Source organism: Halichoerus grypus, chromosome 2 (assembly GCF_964656455.1).
Source record: "Halichoerus grypus chromosome 2, mHalGry1.hap1.1, whole genome shotgun sequence".
Taxonomy (NCBI): Eukaryota; Metazoa; Chordata; class Mammalia; order Carnivora; family Phocidae; genus Halichoerus; species Halichoerus grypus.
Genome location: NC_135713.1, coordinates 205,928,555 through 205,954,713, shown reverse-complemented (window position 1 = coordinate 205,954,713; position 26,159 = coordinate 205,928,555). Strand labels below are relative to the sequence as shown.

The window sequence follows — 26,159 nt, the reverse complement described above, 5'->3', positions numbered from 1 at the left end:
GAGTCTAAAACCTTTTTAAGGAAGACACCCCTACTGCCTGGTAACACCTACAAAGACTACTCATGGAGCACACTGTGCTGAGAATGAACAGCTCGCCATGGTTTCTAAAGAGTCTGGGCTACTGTTTGCGCACCGTGAGGGGTGCTGACCGCTGCCAAGGGACAGTACTTCTCATTAAAGAAGTCCTGAAATGTCCTGTGTTTGCGAATATTTTATTAGAAAGCAGCATAATTTGACTTGTAATCAATACTTAAGTGATAGAAGTGCCATTTCTGAAAGAAGTAAAGACAAGAAAGCATTCTCTCCTCCAGTCCGTGGACCGGGGGCTCTGGCAGCTGCCCCCCCCACCCCGCGCTGCCCCTCCCGCCCCCAGCAAGACAGCTGGCAGAGGCAGGACTCGGGTCCCCTCCCACAGGACACCCTGGAGATGTGCACCAAGGAGATCGAGTTCAAGTGCATCCTCTTCGCCCTGTGCTACTTCCACGCCGTGGTGGCCGAGAGGCGCAAGTTTGGGGCCCAGGGCTGGAATAGGTCGTATCCCTTCAACAACGGGGACCTCACCATCTCCATCAACGTGCTCTACAACTACCTGGAGGCCAACACCAAGGTAAGGGTGCGCCTGGTGCCCAGCAGGGTTCTCTGCGCCCCCAACCGCTCCCCGTCAACTGTGCAGTGGCTCATGCTCAGGACACATCCCATAGTGTCGTAACCCAAACAAAACCTGAAAACAAGAAGCCCTGAGACCCCACCCAGCAGGTGGATATGATAAGTGTCGCCCTGTCCCTGGCCACCAGCCCTGTGGCACTTGTCAGCCGTCTGGCAATTCTTCCCCTTGGTAGCACACTCCACGGGGGCAGGCATCTCTGGGGGGCCTGCCCAGAAATCCTGGGGGGCGGGGACAAGGAGGGGCCTCCCTGGTGCACGGGCAGCGTCCGCAGACAGAACCCGGGTCCAGAGGGAAAGCCAAAACGATCTCCCTGGAACACACAAGTGCTGCTCTGATTTTCCTGCTGGTGGAGATACATGTGTGAGATGCTCTGCAGATGGCCTCAGAGGACGGAGAAGCCCGCAGACTGAGAGGGGCCTCACCCGGTCCCCCTCGGAGTCTGACTCCTGGAGAGCCCGGCACGGACACAGCACGGCTGCTGTGACCCCCAGGGGAGGCAGGTGCCCGCGCACCTCAGAAGCCTCGGCTCCTCCTCACTGGCCCCGAATCAGCAGTGACAGGACCGCGGCACAGCGCCGGTGACACCAAGCGGGCTGGGCAGTGGTGGGAGGGCCAGAAGGTGGGACCAGGCAGTGCCCCTCCTCACACCCCGGCGGCATGGTGGCAGACGGTGCTGGGGTCCAGGGCCCCGGGCTTGAAGTCCAGCTCTGCCTCTCACCAGCTGAGACCTCCCGGACACGGGGGCTCAAGCTCCAGGGGTTGGGCGAGGAAAGTGCCCCGCCGGGCCTAGGGGTGCTGGTCTCGGGACGCCCGCCTGTTTCCCACTCTGCTGTAAAAAGCTCAAGATGTGGGCGGAGGCGAGGGAGGCCAGGGCCAGGGCGGGACGGCGAGCACAGCCTTGCATACCCTTCCCCACGGGAGGCCGGAGAAGGTCTGACGACCTCTGAGGACAAACACCATCACTCCCCCGGGTGTGACCCCGCAGGGCGGCCTCCCAGCACTGCCATCACCCAAATCTGAGCCCACCACATGGCTCACAGGCTTGGTTCCTGGCGAAACCCATGCCCGGAGACAGGAGGGCCGAAGGGGCCAGCAGGCAGCGATCCCCAGGAAGGGAGCTGGTCTCCACCTGCAGGTGGCGGGGATGGAGGGCTGGCGGTCCGCTTCACCTAGAGCAGAGCTGAACCCTCGCAGCTACCTTCCAGCTCTCGCCAAGAAGGAGATGCTGGGGAGCGGCCGTGAAGGAGCAGTTTGGTTAAAAGACGTTTTCTGGGGAGATTGGCATGGGAGGAACAGTGCTCGAGTTTTTTGAAGACGTTTATTCAGACACTTGCCCCATTATTCACACACACACACAAGCCAAGGTGGGGAGGAAACGGCTCGAGAACGCATGCCATGAGCTTCAGCGACCCCGACAGGAGTGAATGACACAGGAACGCACGTCCTGCCGAGCAGTGACCGGTCAGGCTGGGCGCACCAGGCTCCTGGTGGCATGACCCCTCCTCTGTCCGAGCTCACAGCTTCGACAACATTGAGTGACCAGAGGACGTGGTCCAGAGCATTGGTTAAGAACACAGACCAATTCACGCAGACTCTTGGGGGCAGGCCAGGTGCCCTGTCTCTGACGAGTGCTCCAGGACTCCGTCGGCACGAGTGGGAACACGGGTGGGTGGTGTCCATCCCTGCTTGTTAGTGCCACAGCCCCCACCCCACAGGGAAGGGCGTCCCTGGGAGGAAGCCCGCGGGGCCCAGGGGGTCAGAGGGGCCTGAGGAAGCGAGCTGTCCCCGAAGCAAACAAGTAAAACACAGAAAAAGCAGCTCAGCACGTACCCAAGATAACCAGGCAGAGAACAAACTTTAAATCACAAAATGACAATTAAGAGAATATTAACATTTTGAGTGAAATTCACGAGACCGAATCAGGCAACTGATGAGTGCACGAGTTCTTTACTCGATAAACTGTGTCAGGAGGCCACCCGCCTGCGCCGCCCGGGGCAGTGGCGGGACGAACCGCACACACGGGGCATCACGTGGCATCCGAACTGCGTGAGATCCACACTGGACGGCAAAAGCGTGGTGCAGGTGGGAGTGTAAAATAGCTTATTAATTCATCGTTTTCATGCCGACCGTCTGCTGGAACAATCTTCTTACTTACGTGGCTGCTCGCAAATTTGGGATTGCATACGTGACTGCTGTCTGCGGCCCCCGAGCCGCTTCGGTTGGACGGCGCCGTGCTGACACCTGCCAGCCGAGCCCAACTCCTGGCTTCGCGGAGGAGGCTTCAGAAGGTGGTGGCGGGGAGCAGTGGCCCGCACAGAGCGCGAGGTCAGGCGGCCGCGCTCTGGGTGCCCCGCTACCCGTCTACGCAGCCCTGCGGGACACGCAGGTACAGGGAGCCGCTGGGAACATGGAGCCAGGTAAGCTCAGCAGGACCGCAAGGCAGGCCACCGGATGGAGACATCGTAAAGGTGTGACCGACAGGACTCTGGCCAAAAGAAATGGCACCCAAGAGTAGACACCCAGTCACCGCGGAAACCGCTCCGGTCAGGTGGCCAGCGTACGGAGTCACGGGTGGCTGCGCGTCTCTGAGCGGGGGTGACACGGGAGGCCCGTGAGAGGGAGCGAATGGCGGCTGCAGGGTGGGCCTGTGGAGCTGGAGGTCCCGGCACACTGCCGGCGGTCACAGTCAGGGCAGAGGCCAGGCCACAGGTGGAGGGAACAGCCAGGCAGCCCTCGCCAAAGGAGCCAAAGGCAGGAGACAGCCAAAGAGGGGCTGACGGCCGAGTCAGACCCCGAAGGGGCGGGGCGCTTCTAACCACTGCGTCCTTTCTCAGGTGCCCTGGGACGACCTCCGCTACCTGTTTGGAGAAATCATGTACGGCGGCCACATCACGGACGACTGGGACCGGCGGCTGTGCAGGACCTACCTGGCGGAGTATGTGCGGGCGGAGATGCTGGAGGGCGAGATCCTGCTGGCGCCGGGCTTTCAGATCCCCCCCAACCTGGATTACAAGGTGAGCGGGGGGCTCTCTCTCGGGGACACGAGCTCGCCCCCGATGTGACAGCAGCCAAGGGCGATGCCGGCCCGGCCAGCTCTGGGGCCAGCCTGGCGTCGGAAACGGAGTATCTGTGATTGAGCAAGAAGCCAGGCAATGAAAATGAGAGCTGGCTTGAAACAGCCTCTGGGGGGGACGGGGCGTGGAGATGGTTCCTGTGGCTGGGGGGTGGGGCGGCCAGAAAGGGGGTTAGAGGACTGTGGGGGTTTGTGCAGACGGCAAGACGTGGGCGGAACATTCCGGTCCGAAACACTTGATCGGTGGACACGGGTCCCAGCTTGCACGGCTTCACCGTGGCAGCCCGCTCACCCACCGCCCCTCCTCAGGGTTACCACGAGCACATCGATGAGAACCTGCCCCCCGAGAGCCCCTACTTGTACGGCCTGCACCCCAATGCAGAGATTGGCTTCTTGACAGTCACGTCAGAGAAGCTGTTCCGCACCGTCCTGGAAATGCAGCCCAAAGAGACCGACTCAGGAGCAGGCACCGGAGTATCTCGCGAGGAGAAGGCAGGAGCCTTAACACCCGGCCCAGGGCCAGACAAAGGGCGGGGCCTGGAACCTGGGGTCGAAAAGTGCACCCCCAGAAACCGGGGTGGAGCTGTGCACTGGCTAACAGGCCCAGGGGTGCTGCCCAGGGGCCGTCCCCCCCACCCCGGGCCTCCCTCCCTGCAGCCTCTAACTTGGCCCAGCTGGTGTGTGAGCAGCAAGGCGGGGGGGGGGGGGGGAACCTCCTACCCGACAGCCCCAAGGCATCAGAACAGCCCCTCCCCGAGAGCTTAGAAGACCCCCGGGGGGCTCATCCCATTAATACTCGAAGAACCAAAAAAACTTCAGCATTAAGAGCTTTTAACCCGTTCTCACTTGCCTGGGTTACCTCTGCCGTCTAGTGAGCAATTAACACCCTTACACTGTCCAGTAAATTCTGGACAAGTTCTGTTAACAGCCAGCTGAGTACTGGGCTTACTGGTGATAGACCAGATTCTGGACCAGAAGACCCTCAGTGCTGTGAGGCCTCACAGCCCTTCCTTGGTCTAACGACTAGAATCAGGCTTCTGACGGCAGTGGTGTAGACGACCCCGTGTGGGCCACTCCTGGAGAGGGTGTGACCAGCAGGGTCCCCACAGAAGCCCCCACGGGAGACTCGTAGGTCACAGTCCTATGGGTGCCAGCTGATCTGACGGGGGAAGGAAGCCGTGCATTTGGGAATGTCTGCAGCTCCCACGGCTACAGTCCAATGGCTTTGATGACCAGACTATTCAAAGCCTGTTGGCCAAGATCTCCTCTTGTCAGATGTGCGGCTGCACCTCCGGGACCGATTCTCAGGCAACCCCACTGCCCTTTGCTCCAGGAGCCCTCGCTGTGAACGTCCGGCGCAGGCTCCCCGACCCTGACGCTGGGGGTGGGCTGGCAGGCGCACGCGGTGACGGGGCTTGTCGGGGACTGACTTCCAGGTGAAGGCCGTGCTGGAGGAGATCCTGGAGAAGGTCCCGGAGATGTTCAACATGGCCGAGATCATGGCGAAGGCGGCTGAGAAGACCCCCTACGTGGTGGTCGCCTTCCAGGAATGTGAAAGAATGAACATCCTCACCAATGAGATGCGCCGCTCGCTGAAGGAGCTGAGCCTGGGGCTGAAGGTAACACCGCACAGGTCAGCTGGGACCCAGGGCAAGACTTAGGAGGCAGGCGGGCCGCCGCAAGCGGACCCCCCACCTCAGCTGCAGAGCACAGAGCCCGGGCCCTGGGCGTTGTCGCTCTACCGCCTCCTCTGGGTTCCCCGGTCCAAACTACAGCACGGATGGGGTGGGAGAAACAAACTACAGCACGGATGGGGTGGGAGAAACAAGGCATGGGCCTGGCCAGGTCCGCATGCCTGTGAGTGGCCTGGGCTGCCAGCGCCCCATCCGTATGTCCTTAGGGGGAACTGACCATCACGACCGACATGGAAGACCTGTCCACGGCGCTGTTCTACGACACCGTGCCCGACCCGTGGGTGGCCCGGGCCTACCCCTCCATGATGGGCCTGGCGGCCTGGTACGCCGACCTGTTGCTCCGCATCAGGGTGAGGACAGTGTCCCCAGGTGTCACAGCACACCTCCACCCCCCAGGGCCGGCAGGACTGCGGCTGTGAAGGGGCAGCGTGTCCCCGCCAGAGGCCTAGAGGCCCCCACTGGCCTGGCCTTCGTCAGAGCAGGGCCGGAAGGGCCTGGCCCAGGCCACAGAGATGCCTGACAATGTAGGCACTTCCTGCAGAAGGGAGGGACAGCGGCCCGACAGCCCTCTGCGCCAGAGCCCAAAGCCCCAGGGGCACCGTCCGGGGAACCGCCTTGTCAAAGCCTCCTTTGGGACCCTAAATTGTCCTCGGATGTGAAGCCCCTCTCCAGACCCTCCTCCTCCCGTTCCCTCATTTAAACTGGAGCCAGCGGGCACCGGGCTCTGCTGAAGCACGTTTCCACCAGGAGCTCGAGGCCTGGACGACAGACTTCACCCTGCCCACCACCGTGTGGCTGGCCGGCTTCTTCAATCCCCAGTCCTTCCTCACAGCCATCATGCAGTCCATGGCCAGGAAGAATGAGTGGCCGCTGGACAAGATGTGTCTGTCTGTGGAAGTAACCAAGAAGAACCGGGAGGACATGACGGCACCACCCCGAGAGGGCTCCTATGTGTATGGGCTCTTCATGGAAGGTAATAAGGGTGCTGGTCAAAGGAAGCTTCCAGAGCCAGTCCCGCTGGGCTGGAGGGCAGAGACCAGCTGGGAGGGGGCAGGTGGGAGAGGCGCGCGTAAGGGGCATGTCGGCTGGAAGCTGGACGCTGGTGGAGACGGTGGCGCGAGTCTGAGAACGCCCTCAGACAGCGGTCCGGAGACCAAACCTGCCGCACAGGGCAGCCAGCCCGGCTCTGCCTGGCCGGAAACGGCAGGCGCGTCCTTAGGTGTGAGCACCTGTTTCAGGGCGGTGAGGAACACGGCCCTCCCAGAGGGCCTGGGGGCAGGGAGCCCGGGCAGACGGACAACTGGGGGTGCCAGCGTTCCCGCCCCAGTCCCACCTCCACGTGGCCGGGCGAGCAGCAGCAGGGAGGGCGCCAGCCGCCCCTACCTCCCCTGTCCTGCACCGGCGGAGGCCACAGGGCCACCAGGCAGCCTGGTCCCTTAGACCTGTCAAGCTGAGAAGCAGCTTTTTCCACCACAAACCGTCCCACTCAGCAACTGACGCCACCCCCTTACCTGTGGGGGTGTCAGGGTTTAGCCGGCAAAGGCTCAGGGCTCCCCAGTCCCCACGTCAGAGACAAGCATGACAGAGGCCGCTCTCCATGTTTATTTTGGAATGGCAGACAAGAAACACAAACACCATTAACAGGGTGAGTAGAAACAATAACGGTCTGGTTAAAGGCAAATCAAAGTTCCGTGTGCGTGTGCACATATGATCGCGTGCCCTGTGCATGCACACGCAGGCTGGACGATGCACATGTGACCTCCTGGGACTTCCAGCTGCAGCCACCACTTCCTGCCACTGAGGCTGAGAAGGCTGACGGACAGGTTCTGAAAATACCACCCATGTAAACGGGTGGCCCCGAGAGCTTGAGGCAGAGCTATCCCTCTGAGGCGCCTGGCGGGGTCCCAGGGGTCCCAGCATGCCCAGCACTCCTGCCCGGTCCTCTGCTCACAGCCCCACCTTCAGCCGAGCCTGCGCCAGTCCACCCCCTGGCGCCCCTGCCAGCCCCAGCTCGCTGCCGGCACACCACGCAGCACCCAGGCACGGCCCCACGGGCCACCCTGACCTCGCCATGCTGTCCTGCAGGCGCTCGCTGGGACACCCAGACTGGAGTCATCGCTGAAGCCAGGCTGAAGGAGCTGACGCCAGCCATGCCCGTCATCTTCATCAAGGCCATTCCTGTGGACCGCATGGACACCAAGAACATCTATGAGTGTCCTGTGTACAAAACACGCATCCGCGGCCCCACCTACGTGTGGACCTTTAACCTCAAGACCAAAGAGAAGGCAGCAAAGTGGATCCTGGCGGCCGTGGCCCTGCTCTTACAGGTCTAGCGTGGCTGGTGCCAGGGTTGACAATTAGAAATTCAGCCCTGCCACTGTTACTTATTTTTGTAAGAACTGATAGTTGCCTTTTGTCTAAGTAACCCAGACACTTTAGAAGCACGTCAAGGTGGACGGGCCAGAGAGTGCAGGCCGGATTAAAACAGAAGTCACTAAGTTGCGCTTGTCTGACTCACTGGAGCTGGGGGACTCCCCTGTTCCTGCTGCTGAGGCGAGCCCCCCAGGAGCCCAGCCCCCAAACCCTGCCGGCCCACAAGCAGCTCGGAGGTGTGGCCACAGCAGCCGTGGCCTCTGGCCTGATGCGCCACGCAAGCAACCCACCAGTGAGGGGCCAGGGCGTCCATACCAGCAGGAACTGCCACCTCCACAGTCCCCTGAGGCGCTGTCCCTTCTCCCAGGGACAGAGAACCTTTCTTGATTCAGATAAAGCCTCCCCCCGCCCAGTCCCGGGTGCTGAGACACGCCAGCCCAGAGGCAACTCTGTGCCTTCAACGGCCCACTTCCTGAGCGTGCGCACAGAACATCGCGAACTTGGTTCCCGGGACAACCTTAACATGTGTCCTTGGAGGTCAGAGGCTTGTCATGTCCACAGTAACTCCCGGAGGCCGTGGGTCCCTTGTCAGGAGGCACAGCACCTTCCTTTCCTCCCGCCCCTGCGGTCCCCGCATCCCGGGGGGTCCCCCCGCCGCACCCCGACTGTGGCCGGGCAAGCTGGGGCATGGGCAGTGCCAGCACGAGGGCCAGAGCCTGGCAGCCGGGGGTCCTGACTTCCCCCGGGGACACGCGCTGCAGCGAGCATGGGAAGGCCGACACCCCCACCCTCTGCCTATCTGTGTTCCGGGCCCCGGAACCTGTCCAGGGAGACAGGACTAAGGAAAACCACCGGTCCGATGAGGAAAAGCGCCCCAAGCGCCCACAGCCCGCTGCACCCGGGGGCCGGCACGTGCTGGTCCCAGGGCTACCCTGGGATGACCTGGCTGACGCCTCAGGCCCTGACTTTCCGCAGCCATTCCAGCCAAGTGAGCGGGCTGCCGTTCGGGGCTGGCCGGGCCGGCGGCACACACACAAGGGGAGGGAGGGAGGAGCCGGGACCCTGGGGAGCACAGGGAAGGCAGCTAGCGGAGCCCGCAAACTCCAGCGGAAGCCTGACACCCCTGATGTTCTCAGGCTCACATGCAGAGCACAGGAGGCCCTCCAGGAGCATCTGGCCTCCGGCTAAGTTCAATCTGATCCTGAAGTTCTGTGAGAACTTTTTTCCAAGTGGTCTCACTGGAACCACAGAGAGGAGACTCCACCTAACTCTGAGGGTAACACTCGCAACAGTCCTGGGGCCTGGTGGGGCTCAAAAAAGAGAAGGAAAGACGCCCCTCCAATACTCGGGGGCGGGGGCTGAGAGTCCAAGCCCTTTGGGGCTGCCCTGTGGAGCTCCCACAGCGCTTCCTGGGCAGCCCCTCTGCCGGCCAGGAGGGGTCGCTGCTGCCCTTCGTGTGCCAGCCGGAGAGCCCGCGGCCTCCACTCCTGGGACTAGACCGACAACTACCTACCAGCGGCCACCAGGCAACTCAGTTTTAATCCCTGGCAATAACCACAAAATGGGAAGGTTTTGCAATTTTGCCTGTAGAGCCTGAAATAAAACAGCAATTTCTTCCACACGTACTGTGGTTAGCTGACAAAACGACCTCCCAACTTTCCAAGAGATGATTCACCTTTGGGTCGCAATCCAGTGACAGGGACCCAGGGACGGTGCCTCCGCAGGTGCTGTGGGACCTGGAGGCCCTGCCTCCTGGGGGGCCAGAGGGCTGGGGGGGGGGCCACCCGGCGGGAGGGCCGGGCCAGCCTGAGGTGGTTAGCAGAGACAAAGGGAGCACCTCCTGGGGGGCCGGAGGGCTGGGGGAGGAGCACCCGGCGGGAGGGCCGGGCCGGCCTGAGGTGGTTAGCAGAGACAAAGGGAGCACCTCCTGGGGGGCCGGAGGGCTGGGGGGGGAGCACCCGGCGGGAGGGCCGGGCCGGCCTGAGGTGGTTAGCAGAGACAAAGGGAGCACCTCCTGGGGGCCTGGAGGGCTGGGGGGGGGGGCCACCCGATGGGAGGGCCGGGGCCGGCCTGAGGTGGTTAGCAGAGACAAAGGGAGCACCTCCTGGGGGGCCGGAGGGGGGGAGCACCCGGCGGGAGGGCCGGGCCAGCCTGAGGTGGTTAGCAGAGACAAAGGGAGCACCTCCTGGGGGGCCGGAGGGCTGGGGGGGGAGCACCCGGCGGGAGGGCCGGGCCGGCCTGAGGTGGTTAGCAGAGACAAAGGGAGCACCTCCTGGGGGCCTGGAGGGCTGGGGGGGGGGCCACCCGATGGGAGGGCCGGGGCCGGCCTGAGGTGGTTAGCAGAGACAAAGGGAGCACCTCCTGGGGGGCCGGAGGGGGGGAGCACCCGGCGGGAGGGCCGGGCCAGCCTGAGGTGGTTAGCAGAGACAAAGGGAGCACCTACTGGGGGGCTAAAGGGGTGGGGGGGAGCACCCGATGGGAGGGCCGGGCCAGCCTGAGGTGGTTAGCAGAGACAAAGGGAGCAGCTGAGCATGGAGGACACAGGCCCCGATTGCTCAAGCCGGGCCGTGGCACAATGTTGACTCTGGTCCCACAGAATCTGCAGGAATGTGAACGCTGTTTACCGAAAGCCTCTCTCCAAACAGAAACCCAGTGCCCTGGCACATTCTTTTGGCTTCTCTAGTCTAATTGTCCCACAGGACAATTTAATAACTAGTTTGAAGGCAAACAGTGTTAACGGACGTGCTGCTGCCCCGGAGCAGTGTAGCCACGGCCACCACTCCACCCGCTTCCCACCCACTAAAGCCTGCAGATGCCGGCCCTGGCGGGGAGGGGCTGCACTCGCTCTCAGCCTTCCCCGAGGCTCCCAGCACTGGAGCGCCCCATGCACACAGCCAGGCTGTGCGGACGAGGCCAATCACGCCTTCCAGAGCCCACGAAGGGGACCATCGGCAGCCGCCAGTCCTCAGGAGGGAGCCACGTGAAGCGGCTTCCGGGGCAACGTGCAGGGTAGAAAGCAACCCACCCTGACAAAGGAGGAGCTGCCATACCCTGGGGCCCGAAGGCCTTCTCTCAGGAAGGTCTTTCTCTGTGAAGGTTCAAGCACCTGGAGATGTAGAGATTGGGCAGCAAGGTTTTGAAATCTGCTCCTGGAGACATAGGGCAGTGGCGGGGAGAGGGGGGCACCCTGGCCTGTGACAAATCTACATGCTACGTGTTTTGAAGATGCCCTGCTGTGAGATGACACAAACCATGTTTTAGGCAGATGCAATAAAAATGAGGTTCATTCTTAAAAAATTTGCAAAGAAAAAAAAAATGAGGGAAACCCACAGATGAAAAGAGACTTAGGTGACACATCACTATATCATACAAGGTCTGGACCTTACCCGGAACCTCAAGTCAAACACACAGAAAAATTTTAATAAAATAAAAAATATAAGGCGAACTGAAACCGTGAGCACGTTCGGGGTATTTGATGACACTAAGGTATTCTTGCTCATGTTTCAGTCAGATGTAATACTGGTACAAGGTTTGGGGTGGGGTTTTTTATGAGACTTTATATTTGGGGGGGTGGCAATATACACATATTATCTAGAAATACAGACCAGTACGCAAATGTCAGAAGAAACAGGAGAGAGAGTCAAAGTGGCTGCTCGGGAGGCAAGAGAGGCAGGAACTAGCTGCTCGGTGTCGGATCTCTAGCATTTCTTTCTAAATTCGTATGTTATTTGAATAAAATAATAAAATAAGTAATGAAAATATGGAGGAAAAACTAAATGATGAAATTAAATACGTTTTTGTTTTAATGAAAGAAGCCCGGCACCAGCACCCAAGGGAGCCCCTGCTGTGCAACCGTGCGCACCCCTTCCCCGCACCTGGGCTAGCTGCCCAACATCCCCACCCAGAGCCGGGAGACAGGTCCCCTCTGGGGCCATCCGGGGGGCTGGCAGGGTCACTCGGGAGAGGCCCCACCTCTACCAGCAGCCGCACAGCCAAGCAGCAGCCTGGGTCAGCCTTGCTCGCGTCCCACCGTGGGCCACAGCCGGTGGCTCCGGGCGCTAAGCGGAAGCCTCCATCCCTAGTGGCAGGCTCCTCCCGGGTGGGCAGAGCATGTCCTGTCACCGAGCGTCCCTCCTGCTCCCACCGCCTTGGCCGCCCGCTCAGTGATGCCAGCCTGGGCCGCAGTGCTGGCGTGAGGTGACAGGGCCACCCAATCTAGCTCCAGGCCTGGAAAACTTTGGTGACAACCATGGTGACCCGCAGGACAGAGGTCCCGGGAACCCCCTCCCCCGAGACAGAAGTCCCGGCCCCACACGTGGCCTCGCAAGACAGCACCTGTCGTCCTCAGAAGAAGTTCTTAATCAGCGGAGTCACCATCTTCACCCACAGCTTCACCTGCCGACTCGGCTGCTCAAAGGTAGCGGACGACACCACACCTGAGCGCAGGTAGAGCTGCTCCTGCTCCTGAGGGAGAGGAACAAACAGGCATTAGGGTCCCCCACAGCACCGGGTGACATGGCCCGTCGGCCCCGACGTCCCATGTGGAGCCGGCTTGGGCGCTGGGGCGCAGGGGTGCTGGGGCGCCAGGCAGGGGAGGCGGCCTGCAAGCCGCCCTGTCAAACCTGCCCTAGCGAGCAAGCTAAGAAGCCCACGTCTCTACCCTTTTAAGACCAACATGTGTGTGGGGTAGATGACGTGGAGTGAAGTAGAGCTGGCAGAAAAAAAGCACACAATCACCCTCACTAAATAAGGCTGTGCAACTTAAAGACACGTTCTTGAAATGGGAGGGTTTCTCTTAAGTTGGCAAAAAGCTGTTCTGTCTTGCGGTGACCCTGAGCCGACAGAGGCCGTGTGCTCTGCTGCCGGAGACGGGGTCATGGCATCTTCCCAGAGAGCAACTTGGCAACAGGTATCAAAGCCTTAAGAAGCGCCCCTTGCAGGAATTTATCCCAAGAAAAAAGCCATGCACTCCAGATCTCTGTGTGCTGCCATCTGTCACAGCGACATTTATGATAGGGAAAAACTGGAAACCACCTAAATGTCCACAACTAATTAAAGATAATAAACCCGTGTGACGAACCAGCACGCACCACATGCTGATCGTGTTCTAGAAGACGACACAGAGAATATAATCCTAATTTCATTAAAAAGACCATTCACACCTTTCCACACACCAAGAACGAGAGGGAATCCTTGGAGTGACTTCAGGGACATCACTGAAAGCAGAGGCAGGTGTCTTCCAATTTTTCTGAATTTTTACAATGCACGTTTATTTTATACTTAAAAATGGGTTTGAAAACACTTGTATAAGCCTTCTCTTAAACTGTGCTCAGAATCTTTGAGAGAAAACACTTTCTTAGACAATACACCCTCTAAGTCCCGTGTTTCCATTAGTAAGGTATTTGACGAAGTGGTCAGGAAGCGATCCTACTGGTTCCCACCACTCGGGGCTGAGAGGGCGATCACTCTGGATCTTGCAGACCAAGATCACCCTTGGTCTGGAAGATACCGACTAGCCCGCACCACCATGAGGACCCGACAGAACGGCCTTGAAAACAGGGCCTGCTGCGAGCCCAGGAGCGCCAGAGGGAGCACTGGGATGACGCTGCTGGACCCACCCGGGGAGCTGAACAGGCTCTTCCCTGGCGGCAGGGATGACCCAGCAAGAACGGGGGACAGAGGACACAGCGGGAAGTGTCCACAGCTTTCCCGTCCAGGCAGACCCAGGACCCCGACTTCCTCTGCATGGCTTTCAGGCTCATGCCCTCTCTACTCTCTCGGAGCCAGGGTCCATGCGGCACTTCCAAGCTGAGCGGGCTCTTGGCTGTCAGAGGCGAGGGCCCCGGGCCCTGGCTGGACGTGCCTGACGGAGGAGGCGCCTGGGGCCCGGGGGGCGAGCCTGCAGAATTCTCCACAGACCCAGCTCCAGCTTTATGCTTTCAAACAAATACTCAGCCAAGATTTCAATTAAATTACCAGAAACACTTAAGGTTCCTCACAGACCCCACAACAGGGCTGGAGAAGGAAGTCAGCTGATCAAAGTTACAATGCTGTTCGAGGGAGTCTTTCTCGGGTCACAAGTGGTAAACCGTGTTCTCTGAACAAAACCAGGAAGCTTTCAGTTTTTATAGTGCGTACTAAGTGAAGGGAGGGGCTTCGGATTCTGATAAAAATATCTCTCCATTCCCAGTGCGATACAAATAGGGCCCTTCCCTGTATCTTCCCGAGAAGACAGGGAGCAGGGACACGGGTGGCCGGGGTTCTAGGGACTTTCTGGGCCGTGGGGAGGTTGTGTGGCCGGGCAGTCCCAGGACCAGGCACTGTAGGGCCACCTGGCAGGAGTGGGGGGCTGCAGTCCCAGCATCTAAGTATATAGGTGGAATTATCTAGAAACATGTTTCTGCATTTCAAAAGCACAGAAATCAGTGTGCCTCGGAAGAAAGGAAGAGCTGCAGGGGCGTGAACTGCCACCCTCCCACAATCTAAAGCCCCTGGGATTCAGGTTTGGGAAGAAAAGGAAAATATCCCAAATATGTCATTTGGGAAAACAGCTCCTGACCACAACCGGCCCAGCTTCTCTCCAGATCCAGGATGTGGGTTCAATCCCCTCACTCAGGAGGTCGGGGAGAGGGGCCAGTACCAGGACCCTGGGCACAGGCCTGGGGGACTTGCCCCCACAAATCAACCCAGATCTCTGGGGAACTGGTCCTGGCCTGAGGCCTGGTTCACACCCACAACTCTACTGCCCCAGGCAGGGGCTCACAGACCGAGGCGTCTCTGCAACTGGTCCAGAAGTCCAGCAGACCCCACTAGGGTGTGGCCCTGCCCCTCTCGCACCAGTGACTCCGACTGGAGCCTCAGCTGTGAGGCTTCCTCATTTTCTGGAAGCCTCACGGTAGCAAGAAACCTGCTGAGCGGCTCAGATTCTGCACTGGCCACCCAGAGCACAACCGCTGCCACTTCCTCTGGCCTCTCGTCGTGAAGGCCTTCCCGGCACCACGGCCCCACTGGGCCGCCGACAGGATTCCCAGACGGCAGAAGGCAGGTCCCAGGGACAAGGCAGTTACCGTGTCCTTGTCCAGCAACAAAGGCTCCCACAGTTTCACAACAGTCATTCCCAAACACTGGAGAATACAAGCTTCACAAAGTCAACAGCCGAGGCTTCTGAGGTCTGGCCCACAGCAGCGTTATCTGTGTTCCTGTGACTCAGGAGGGAAGCTGGCCCCCTCCATGGAAAGGCTCTGCCGTAAAGGTCACAGACAGGAGCGCATGGCACCGCCCCACTCTCACGTGCATGGCACGGGGCTCGCACTCTCCCACAGGCCACCACACACGCAGTCCCACAAAAGCACTAACGAATTCTCAGCAACTTTGTTTTTCTCTAGACAGAAAACAAAATATTCCACCACAGAAGGAGGGCCGACATAGCTGCTGACCCTTGGGGAACCACCCTGCATCCCTGCCCCAGTGAGGAAATGGGGTTCTCCCCCTGCTTCTCTGGGCCGTTAGCCAGCCAGCAGTACGGGGCTCAGGCTCTCCAACCTCAGCTCGAGAAAGGGCTGCTCTCCTCACTTCCAAGTGGCTGAGAACACGGGCCCAACCTGTATCTTCCAAGGGGAGCAGGTGGGTCCTGGACTGGCCACCTGTACCCGATGGCCAATGCACCCCACAGGCTGAGCCAGCCAGAGTGGGTTAGGTTTCCTGAGCCCCCAGCTCCCATGCTCAGGAGAACACTTGCTTCTCCCCCTCATGGACAGAAGGACAGAAGGACAGAAGCCCTATTACAACTGTGAGCATGAGGACAAGAAACTCCAAGACGCTGGAACTCCCCAAGGAAAAAGGAACCTGCTTTGCCGATCACTGTCCCCTGGCCAGGGGTAAGGGGCCAAGGCAGCCAAGAGTTTCTGCCCGCCCGCACATCGCCCACCTCCAGACTCCGCACACCCGCAGGCCCTCCGCACCGTTCCCAGTGCGCCCATTCCCCAGCCAGAGCGCCCCGCAGGGAGACAATGTGGAGTGAGACAGAATCCAGGTGACAGGTGCACACGGACTCTACGGCTCAGAGACGGAGGACGGGGCTGCCCATGCCTTGAAATTACTCCCCTCTCCACAAAGCCCCTGTGCACGGGTGCTCGGGCTGCTTCCTGAGGCCTGCCTCTTCTGTCTCTACTGACAGAAACGGCTGGCGCCCTGAGTGCCCGTTCTGCCTTCCTGGCCGGGCCGTGGAGGTCCTGCTGGTGGTCCCGGGGCCTGAGTGAGCCTGGCTCCTCCCCCCACACACCCGCTACGGCTGACCTGCATTCTTGCTAGAGGCGGGTGAGCAAACAGCGCTCTTGCCCGCACCGGAGGGAGCTCTTGGGGCCGTGGGGCAAGAGCAGCTCAGCGGAAGGGGGGCAGGAGGGCGCGTAGCTTCTAAGGGCGGACCTGTGGCGGGCTTCTCTTGGGACCGGCCTTCCGGCCATCAGCAGGCTTGTGAGGACTCGGGTTCTTTCTCACACTCAAGATGACAGCAGGGACCGTTCTCAGGGGACACAGCGACTCAGGCAAGGCTGAGCACCCAGCTACCCCCCACTCTGCCCGGGAAACCCCATCGTCCCGACCAACCTGGTGAAGCTGCTGCTGCAGGGCCCGGCTCTCCGTCACTATGGCGATCTGGGCCTCCAGGTCCCGGTGAACCGACCTGTACCCAAAATTAGGAGAGCCAATCAACGTGAGACAGGGCAGGCTGCTCCCTGCCAGGTACAGCCAGAGGCCTGCAGGGAAAAGGAAACGTGCAGACAGGAAATGAGCACAGCATCAGCCAAGAGCCTCTCCACGCTTCGTTCAACCTAAGAGAAAAGCAGCCCTGCTGGGAACAAGTGGTCAGGTGCTGCACGGAGGGCAGGGACCTGCGGCGGCCCGCGTTCCCAGGAGGACGCTGCCTCCTCTCTTGCCCAAGCACAGAGAGAGGTAGGTCCTTCAGGAAGCCCCGGGAGGCCTGTGCTCAGGTTCTGCTCTCACCACCCCATGCTAACCACAGCCCCTCCCAGAGATCTCAGGGCCTCTGATACCCGCTCTCTGAACTGCCTTGGCCACATCCCGGCCATCGGAACGGGGAGCCCACCCTGGCCAGAGGCTCCATGGTCCTGCCACAAGCACCGAGGGGACAAAGTCCATACCTGCGTCTCAGGAAAGACACCCCCACTGTGCTAAGAAGACAGCGTAGGGAAGGGCAATCCTCCTACCCAAGTCCGTGGGCATGGGGCTGTTCCACGGGGGCGGGGGATACAAAGGCTCTTGGTAAGTACAGGTTACTCCATTCTGCATCCCTTCCCACCCAGGGACACGCAATTCTCCGTTTCGGGCTGCTGACACACCACACCCAAAAGGACACCATCCCTGAGTCCCTAGTCCCTGCTAGGGACTCAGGGCCATCCAAGCCAGACACCTGAAGTCCACTAGAGGCCAGTGGAGAAGAGAACCTAAGAGGTCCTGTAAGTTTCTATCCCACTGGGATAGAGAACACCACTTCCCCTTTTCTGCTGGGAAATGAGCCGGCTGACAGCACAGCCAGACAAAAAGCAGGGCATGGTATGACCAGCCATGGGGTAAGGGGGACGGGGTCCTGCCTCGTCCCCCAGCATGCTGACATGTGCGTCGTGAAGGCTGCGGATTGTCTCAGAATCCTAACCTGCCCCTCGAAACAGACAACAGGCAGCTGGGTCTGCTGTGCACCTGGTCCCCCACACTGTCCCCTCCCCCAAGTCCCAAGGCCTGCTTGCTTGGGAGGCCGTCACAACTACTTCTCCTAAAGAGACTACTCCCAAAACCTGACCTTCCCAGGACATCTGCTGCCCCAGACTTCCTTTCTCCCAGGGGAGCCCAGACTTGGGTCTGACCTCTGTCTTTTCCTCCACACTACACCCTCACTAGCACCAAAAACGCTCAGCCCAGAAAACTCAGCCTATTGTCCGGTGCTGGAGTTGGCCCCGGCTCCGTGCAAGGCTCCCCCGATCAGAGCCAGCCTCCTCATGCCCTCCCACCACCGCTGGTCTCCCCTCTGCCAACATGACCCTTTCAAAGGGCCCACAGACACACATGACCATCATGAGCAAATCAACAACATGTAATACACACCAAGGAGCCTAAAATAGATGGCCATTTCCTAATTCTCACTCAGAGCAAGAGCATTTCCAAGAATACCTTGGGTAAGAGATGACGATGCTCTGCTGTCTGTTCCTGTAATGTGCTCGACCCTCACCCCCCACACGGGGCCACATCACAGCCGCCTGCCTGCCTGCCTGTGCGTGTCGCTCAGTCAACTGTACCACCCCACGGGGCCACTGCCGTGTAGGCAGCCGTGGGGCTCACCTTATCTCCTGTCAAGAGACCACGGGGGTGAGCCGGCTGGGCCCTGGCACTGTTCCACATGCCCGGGGAGGTCTGGGCAGAATGGCTGAGCCTTGACCGCTGCAGTGCTGGCTCTCCTCCTTTGCTAGGCTCAGCCTCTCCCACCCCGCCTCTGCACAGAGCCTGAGGCTTGGGGCCGGGGCCAGGGCCAGGGGCAGACCTCCTCCAGCCTCAGAGCTTTCCACCGGCCACTGCTGTTCCAACTCTTGCGATGTCACAATCTGAAAGACTCAAAAGCACCGGGGACGCTCAGTGCTCCTCGTCCAGCCGGCTCTCCAGAGTCCGCTCAGACAGGGACAGAGCGCGCACACAGCAGGGAGGCCCGATACCCACGTGGCTGATGTGGGCTAAAGCTGATGTGAATCATGCCACCCTCCGTGTGTCCATCCAAGGCTCCTGGACCACAGGGCCTGCTGGGCAAGACTGAAAAGACCTGGTCTTAGGCGTATTTTTTATTTCTGAAATCTGCCTAAATGTAGATCTCTTCCTCACAAGGCAACCTAGGGGCCAGCCACGAGAGGCAGCTGGCCCAGGCCCGGCCCACGCCAGCAGGTCTTCGCACCACTGCACCCCAGCCCCGAAGGAAAGCTCTCTCCCACTGATACACGTCCACGTGCCGCACAGAGGTCACCTGGCTCTACATTTCGTGAGACAAGAGCTTCTCAATCACCCCACTGGGAAGGCACAACAGACACCTGTCTTCTTTCGGCTTTTGTCTCTGGCCCAGGCTGGCCTCAGGAGAGCATGTGCGAGTGATGGGCAGCACGAATTTTGAACCTACTGGCCGCCTTGGTGAGGCCCGCAACCGCCCCACCGCTTCCCCTGTAGACCCATGTGGACTGTGATCTTTCTCCATCCAAAAGGACATAAAGACCACTGATGTTGAGGCCACGTGGTGCTGTGCCCCAGGAGCTCGACACACCGCCCCATGAACAGCCAGCCCTTCAGGGTGCAAGCTCTCCAAAGATGGGACGTTTCTGCTGCTGGGCTAGGCTGGGAGGACAGCCAGGACACTTTCATTCAGGGAGGGACTCAAGAGGGTGCATCCCTCACTGGGAGCCTGAGCACACTGGGAGGGTGAGGGGCAGGGCGGGGGCTCTCGCACTTCCCAGCAGGGCCATAAGCCTGTCATCAAGCCCAGGGCCTGACCTTTGTGCCCAATCTAGGACCCGCCAGACTGGGAGAGACTCCGCAGCAGGAGCGACAGCACGGGAGGGGACTGGCCATGGGCAGTCCTCAGCCCCAGAGGGAGCATGCTGGGGATACACAGATGACTGAACTGAGTCCCAAGACTTCTGCGGGCTCCCAGCTCCACAACGAGAACCCTCAGTGCCTGCCCCGGCTGCTTCTTGTGCTCTGCCCGCGCCTACGGTCCCTCCTCCACACGGTCCCAGCACCTCGATGCAGGGTAAACCAGATGGCCCAAGGGCTCCCACAGAGCTCCCTCACTAGTCCTCTGAGCTTTTCCCATGGCCTGGCCGCCTTCCGGCCTCACTCCCTCCCGACCTGCCCCCTCACTCCTCCTCATGCCTAGCATGGTCTCGGGGCCTCACACTCCTGGGCCCCCCACCTGGACCCTCCAGCCAGGGTCTGTGCTCAGCAAGTGTCCCCTCCACAGAGAGGCCTTCCCAACCACCACCCCCCCCCCCCCATCTAACAGACCCCCATCGGCCCGGATTCCTCCTTCTGCTCTGGTCTTCTACATAACCCATTTCCCTACCTGACCTTATATTTGAACAGATGAATGTTTGTATCTGCTTCCTGTTAAACGAAACAGACGCCTGGGGAGGGCAGGGGCTTTGTCTGGTCCCCAGTGACTGGTTCCCAACACCCTGAATGCTGCCTGGCACACGGTAGACCCTACATAAATACTTGTTTGAACAAAATAAATGAGGCTAATGGTGATCTTCCAACACACGATGATGAAATTAAGTACAAAAAACTGACTTCTAAATCAGGAGCTCACGACTATTTCTGGTGGGAGAACTTCCCTGAGGCTCTCTCCAAGAAAAATGTCAACTTATGCCCCTTCCTTCACCTCTGCCACAATATTCCGCAACAAATTTCAGAGGATTCTCAGACCCCTATAAAAATACAAGGGAACAGGAGACACCACAGTCCCGACCTCAGAGGGCTAAGCACTTGCCTGTTACACTCCGGGCCACTTCCCGAGGCCGGGAGGCCGGGCCTGCCCCTCCCCCGCAGAGCGGTCGGTGTGGGTGCGGCCCCGCCCCAGCACACACCTGTCGGCACCCGGGGGAGGCACGTGTGCCCCGGACACACAGGATGGAGCTGCCCCAGCTCGCACTGCAAGCTCACCTTTGGGCACTATGCCAAGCCGCCTGTCGGGAAAGCAGTAAAAATAGTGACAATTCTCACAATCATTAACAGATTCCTCTGTCAGCAGGAGCCAGAAATCTCTTAATCCAATGGCCTGCCCCACCCTGGCCACACACATTGGGCTGTCAGTGCTAGGGTACTGCACCAGATGAGATCCAAGGCAACACCTCAAAGCTCATTTTCTGATCCTCCCCTGAGACGTCCCCCAGCGTGGACGTGGCCCCTGCCCCAAGGGGCTGTGTGCCTCCCCAGCCAGAAGTCCCGCGACGGCACCGGGCACAGCTCAGGCCCACTCCTCTCCAGGGAGCAGGAGACGTGAGAACCAGGCCCAAAAGACACATCCGTCATCCCCACTCAGGCTCCTCTGGGGCTGCTGCCTCCCCAAGACCTAGAGAGATTAGTTCGTTGGCACGTGACAGATACAGTGCTTACAACCGCTGACAGCCATTGTGCACCTGGCCCCAGACCCCGCTGTCCACCAGGACCAGGTTTAAAAGGCGAATCCCTGTAGCCACCGAGATGTCCTTCAGTAGGTGGATGGATGAATAAACTGTGGTCCATCCAGACAAGGGAATGCTATACAGCACTAAAATGAAAGAGCTATCCAGCCATGAAAAGCCGTAAGGTTTAAGGACCTTAAACGCGGGCGCCTGGGTGGCTCAGCTAAGCCGCCGACTCTTTGCTTTCGGATCAGGTAATGATCTTGGGGTCATGGGATCGAGCCTGCATCGGGGAATCTGCCTGAATCTGCTTGTCCCTCCCTCTCCCCCTCTGCTCCTCCCCTCACTCTAATAAATAAAATCTTTAAAAAAAAAAAAAAAAAACCTTAAACACCCATTACTAGTGTTTAACAGCCAGTGTGAAACGGCTACAAACGGTGTGAGTCCAACTGTATGACATTCTGGGAAAGGTGACAATATGGGACTGTCAGAGTCAGGGACGGACAGGAAGCACAGAGGATGTTCAGGGCAGTGAAAGCCTGTGTGACACTGTGATGACAGATATATGTCCTCACCCGCGTGAGCCCATGAATGCACACCACCAGGATGACCCCAGATAGAAAGTGTGGACTCTGGGGGATGACAGTGTGTCAATGCCGGTTCATCAGTTACGAGCGTACTCTCCGCTGCTGGACGCTGACAGTGGGGAGCCTGGGCGTGAGTAGGGCGCGGTGTGTGAGAAATCTCTATACCTTCCCCTCAATTTTGTTCTGACCCCAAACCGCTCTAAAGAAGTTAAGTCTTTTAGGGGCGTCTGGGTGGCTCAGTCATTAAGCATCTGCCTTCAGCTCAGGTCATGATCCCGGGGTCCTGGGATCGAGCCCCACATCAGGCTCCCTGCTCCGCGGGAAGCCTGCTTCTCCCTCTCCCACCCCCCCTGCTTGTGTTCCCTCTCTGGCTGTGTATGTCAAATAAATAAATAAAATCCTTAAAAAAAAAAAAAAAAAAGAAACTAAGTCTTTAAAAAATAAATACGTAAAATAAGTATACATCTTCACTTAAAAGACTAACTGTAACTATACGAGCTGTGAACTGCTGTGCTGGGCACCAAATGCAAAACAAATGAAAGCACAGATGAAAAAAAAAAAAATACAGACACCCAGCGCCAACTCAGGTGACCGTCCTGCAGCATTCCAGGTGCTTCCAGCTCACAGAGCCTCAGTGCACCCCGCCTATGGGGAAAGGAGTGAGGGCCAGGCCACAGGAAACGGCCCAGGCACGAACCTGAGGGGCTGCTGGCGGCCTCATGTCTAACACGGACCTCCAGCCAGCCCGCCCCCCAGCCGCCCCTCCAGAGGTCAAGAAGATGCAGCTAAGACCTCCAGCTTCAGCAGTGTCCTTCAGGGACCCACGGGGCGGGGGCAGCAACAAAATCACAGGTGACAAGGACACCTCTCCTCCCCAAGAGATGCAGGACGCCCCCCCGCCCCGCCCCAGGCCCATCCACCAGCAGCCCATTTGCGGCCCATGAGCCTCTGCGCCCTGTGTGTTCCAGCGCCCACCCCACGAAAACTTAACAGACCACGTTGCAAAAGTCTCTCGAGTACATGCCTTTAAATAGTGGAAGGTTTCTCTGGTACTTCGAAGCAGCATTAAAATGACAAATACTCAAGTCGGCTAAGGCATCAGCAAAGCACACCGGTGAGACGTGCCTCTACTCAGGAGCCCACCAAACAGAAGAATCACTGCCTCCACAGGAGTCACCTCCCACAAGGTCCTTCCAACGAGGCATCTGAACCACCGCTTGATATGCCCCCATCCTTGATGAGCCGGGAAGGACTGAAGGACACACCCTAGTCCTTGGAACCTCCTGCCATCAGGCTGAGCTGCTATCCACTGGCACTGGCTGCCCGGTGTGGTCGCTTCCATGAGGAGGATGCCTCCTGCCAAGCGTGCTGGCTGCCCGCGGGCAGGGCCCACGCCAAGTGTTCCTGCGTCACTTCACCCATGGGGCCACCATCAGGTTCAACACCAAGTCCCTCCCTGACTGACGGGGGTGGGGGGGGCGGCGCTGTTAGAGCCACAAGGATGTGGACGCTGCGAACATGGGACCCCGGCTCACTCTCCTCACCCAGGGCTTATGGGAGCACCGGGAGCCGAGATGAGCCAGGCCTGTCCTGCAGGAGTGTGGGTAAGGCTCGGGTAGCGGGTGCTCAGCCCGCAGCAGGAATAAACCGACACACCACGTGTACCCAGCACAGGCCCTGCAGAGAGCAGCCAGCCAGTGAACCCAACCACCCACCCCAGCCTCCACCTGGGCTGCCTGCTCCTCTCCTAGGCTGCTTTGGGGGAAATGAGCATCCAGGAATGAACCAGAAAAGGGGGCCGACTTAAGGACCCCCCCCCAACTATCGATCTCAATCACAGGAAAGGACCCTGACTTCAGCACTGACCGACCTCTGACCTCTGACTCCTGGCCCCCCTGCTCATGTACCACATCCCCCATTCCCTCTCTCTCACACACACTCATACACACACACACACGCAGGCACACGTGCCCTGGAATTCCTGGCCTTCCCCACTAACCCAGTGCTCCCAAAGTGCAAGGCCCCACCTGGGGCGGGGCAGAAGCACGCCCATCCGGGAACAGGCGAGCCCCACTGGAAGAGCCGGTTGGGTGTTTCTGTTTCGACAGTAAATGGGGGGGGGGGGGTCACTGCTCACTGATGAGTACTGCCGCTTCAGGGAAATAACCCACGGCCCAGTCAGAACCGTCAGGCCAGGCTGAGCTGGGGGGCTCCAAGTGCCCCAGGACAGACGAGGAGGGAGCGCTATCTAGGCGTCCCCTGCACTGCTCCCTAAACACATGTCCCCTCCAAAGAACAAAGCTTCCCCCACCTTTCAGCTCAGTCTTCAATACCGCGTGCCCAGGCACCTTCGCTGTTCTCAATAAGGAACAAAACCAACCCTAAAATACTTTCCACACCTCCTCCCTGGTTAGCCCTGCCAGCCCTGAGGCATCTGACCACCTGCCTGGCTCAGCCCGACAGCACAATGAGGTAGTCCACTTCCCACACCCAACGAGGCCACCTGCCCAGGCAGTGGGCCTCCCAGCAGGAAGTGGGAACCACCCAGGAGGCCAGAAGCTCTATCAGTGATTCTTAAGGCCTCAGAAACTCCTGGGGAGTTGTATTGTTTTGTTTGAAAAAAAATACCGCATTGGATTTGTCCCCAGAGAGCTGGATTCAAGAGACTGAGGAGGGCAGTCTGGGCTTTAATATTTCTTTTAACGTATCCCCAGGTGAAAACCACCGATGTAAGAAAAAAAAGACTTCCACCCAGGCAATGATCCCAAAATGACCTCAGATCTAAACAACGCAGACAAGTGGCTGTGGCCGTCTGCAGGCTGGACTCCCAGGCAGAGACCAGAGACCGAGAGAACACCACCCCCTCCTCCATCAGCCCTTCTGCAAGACTCCAGGACCAGCCCAGGAGCAAAACAGCCTCTGACCACCAAAGAGAAGCCAGAAAAACCACACATGTCACCCGTGGCCAGAGGCTCTCTGCGTCGGTCACTTTTCTTCAGCCACAGGACTAAGCAGCTCGGTTGTGTGGCCCCTGGAGCATCAGGAGTGACTCCGCCCCACAGGCAGGTGCCCTCAAAACAGCGAGCAGCAGCAGGGATAATCCCTCTGCTCAGCACAAGGTTTTAAACCCATTTATCGCCGTCTCAGACCGCGGCCCTGGGATTATGGCACGCGTGGGCTGCCCCAGGAATGCACTGATGCCTGTGGGGATCGTAATCCACATGCAGTTCAGACCATGACCCATGTATGGGCAGCGCCGCACGGCTCAGAATGGAAAGGACGTGGCCTCGACTTCCTCAGCTATGGAAAAAAAGCTGAGGATTCACAAAGAGGAAAAAGAGCCACAGTGGGGAGGGAAAGACTGAAAAACCAGACTGTTTAATACCAAATAATTCATCCCCAACACATCCTCTGTCCCTGAGAAGGGCCCAGCCGATGCAGGAGAGACCGCCGACCAGGGAAGGCGACAGCACGGGCCTCTCCACCCCCACCCCCCACCCCCCCCGCCCCCCAAGAAGTTCCGTGCGCACTTCCTGAAACGGCCACCCACATCACCTGTGTTAAGTTCTGGGAGCACGAGAGGGAGAACTGTGCACAACTGAAACTCAGATAGGAGGTGGCACGTGCACACGGCTGCCGGGAGGACGAGAGGGGAGGAGGGCCCGGCACTCACTGCATACCTTTGGCGTGGAACGTCCAGCCCCGCCGCCAGTACTCCTGCAGCTGGACCCGCTCCTGCTGCCCCAGGCTGCACACCTCACTGAAGAACTGTCGCTCGATGTGCACGTACGCAGCCGGGATGGCCCCCGCCACCCCCTTGGCTCCAAAGAAGCCGTTCACCTCCGGGGAGGCCAGCAAGATCTGGTACTCGGCCCGAGTGCCTAAGACCAGGTCCATGTAGGCCTGCGTCAGGTTGAAGTAGCCGGTGGTGAGATAGACCTTGGCTCCTCGCTCAGCCTCTGTCAACAGGGTCTCCGTGACGATCTCGTCAATCTGGATCTCAAAAGGCTTCATCTGGATCAATGGGTAAATCCAGGTATCGGGGGCTGGCCTCCGGTCCCCGGCAGCTGCTGCGTCCTCCTGAGTCAAGAGGGAGTCGCCATGGAAAGTCTGGGCGTGCAGCACTTGCTGGCGGGCCCTGGCCGAGTTGATCACATCCATCACCCTCTTGTTGGCCGCCCTGCAGTATGCAGCCCGGTCACCTGTAGGGACACACGGGAGGGAAGGGTGAAGGAGGAAAAGTGAAGGCTCTGGACTCTTGCCTGCACGGGGACATGGCAACAGACAGGCAAGTGCAGATACCCTGACCATCTACGGACATGCTTCAATGGAGCACTGGCCCCAGGCTCCAAGCCAGGCTCCTCCGTGGATATCAACATCCAAGGAAAGGCCACGAAAAGCCTGCGCCAGGGAACGGGAAAAGGCCTCTACCAGTTCCACTTATAAAAAGTTCATTTTTTAAAAGATTTTTTTTTAAGTCATCTCCACACCCAATGTGGGTCACGACCCCAAGATCAAGAGTCACTTGCTCTACCATGAATCCAACTGAACCAGCTAGGCACCCCCCATAAAGTTCAAAAACAGGCCAGACTACTT

At 59.3% G+C, this 26,159-nt stretch overlaps 2 protein-coding genes across 6 annotated transcripts in view; one reads left to right on the top strand and one right to left on the bottom strand.

The window, feature by feature from the left end:
* Positions 1–9,428, top strand: part of DNAH17 (dynein axonemal heavy chain 17) — a 118,885-nt gene extending 109,457 nt beyond the window's left edge. The window contains exons 78-84 of the mRNA XM_078066204.1: positions 416–607; positions 3,502–3,681; positions 4,050–4,232; positions 5,177–5,359; positions 5,641–5,784; positions 6,182–6,407; positions 7,520–9,428. Coding sequence (XP_077922330.1) covers positions 416–607; positions 3,502–3,681; positions 4,050–4,232; positions 5,177–5,359; positions 5,641–5,784; positions 6,182–6,407; positions 7,520–7,767 — 1,356 coding nt within the window. The 3' untranslated portion in view covers positions 7,768–9,428. The remainder of the gene's footprint in view (positions 1–415; positions 608–3,501; positions 3,682–4,049; positions 4,233–5,176; positions 5,360–5,640; positions 5,785–6,181; positions 6,408–7,519) is intronic.
* PGS1 (phosphatidylglycerophosphate synthase 1) overlaps positions 1–26,159 on the bottom strand; it is a 79,580-nt gene that overhangs the window by 34,574 nt on the left and 18,847 nt on the right. For 2 of the 5 annotated variants that reach the window (XM_036069590.2, XM_078066201.1), the window contains exons 7-10: positions 25,244–25,765; positions 16,412–16,560; positions 12,143–12,271; positions 7,022–7,612 (exon numbers count right to left, since the gene is read on the bottom strand). In XM_036069590.2, coding sequence (XP_035925483.1) covers positions 12,152–12,271; positions 16,412–16,560; positions 25,244–25,765 — 791 coding nt within the window. In that variant the 3' untranslated portion in view covers positions 7,022–7,612; positions 12,143–12,151. Of the gene's footprint in view, positions 1–1,966; positions 5,354–7,021; positions 7,613–11,344; positions 11,519–12,142; positions 12,272–16,411; positions 16,561–25,243; positions 25,766–26,159 lie in introns of those variants that run through there. The other 3 variants (XM_078066199.1, XM_036069591.2, XM_078066200.1) reach the window with 3 other exon arrangements.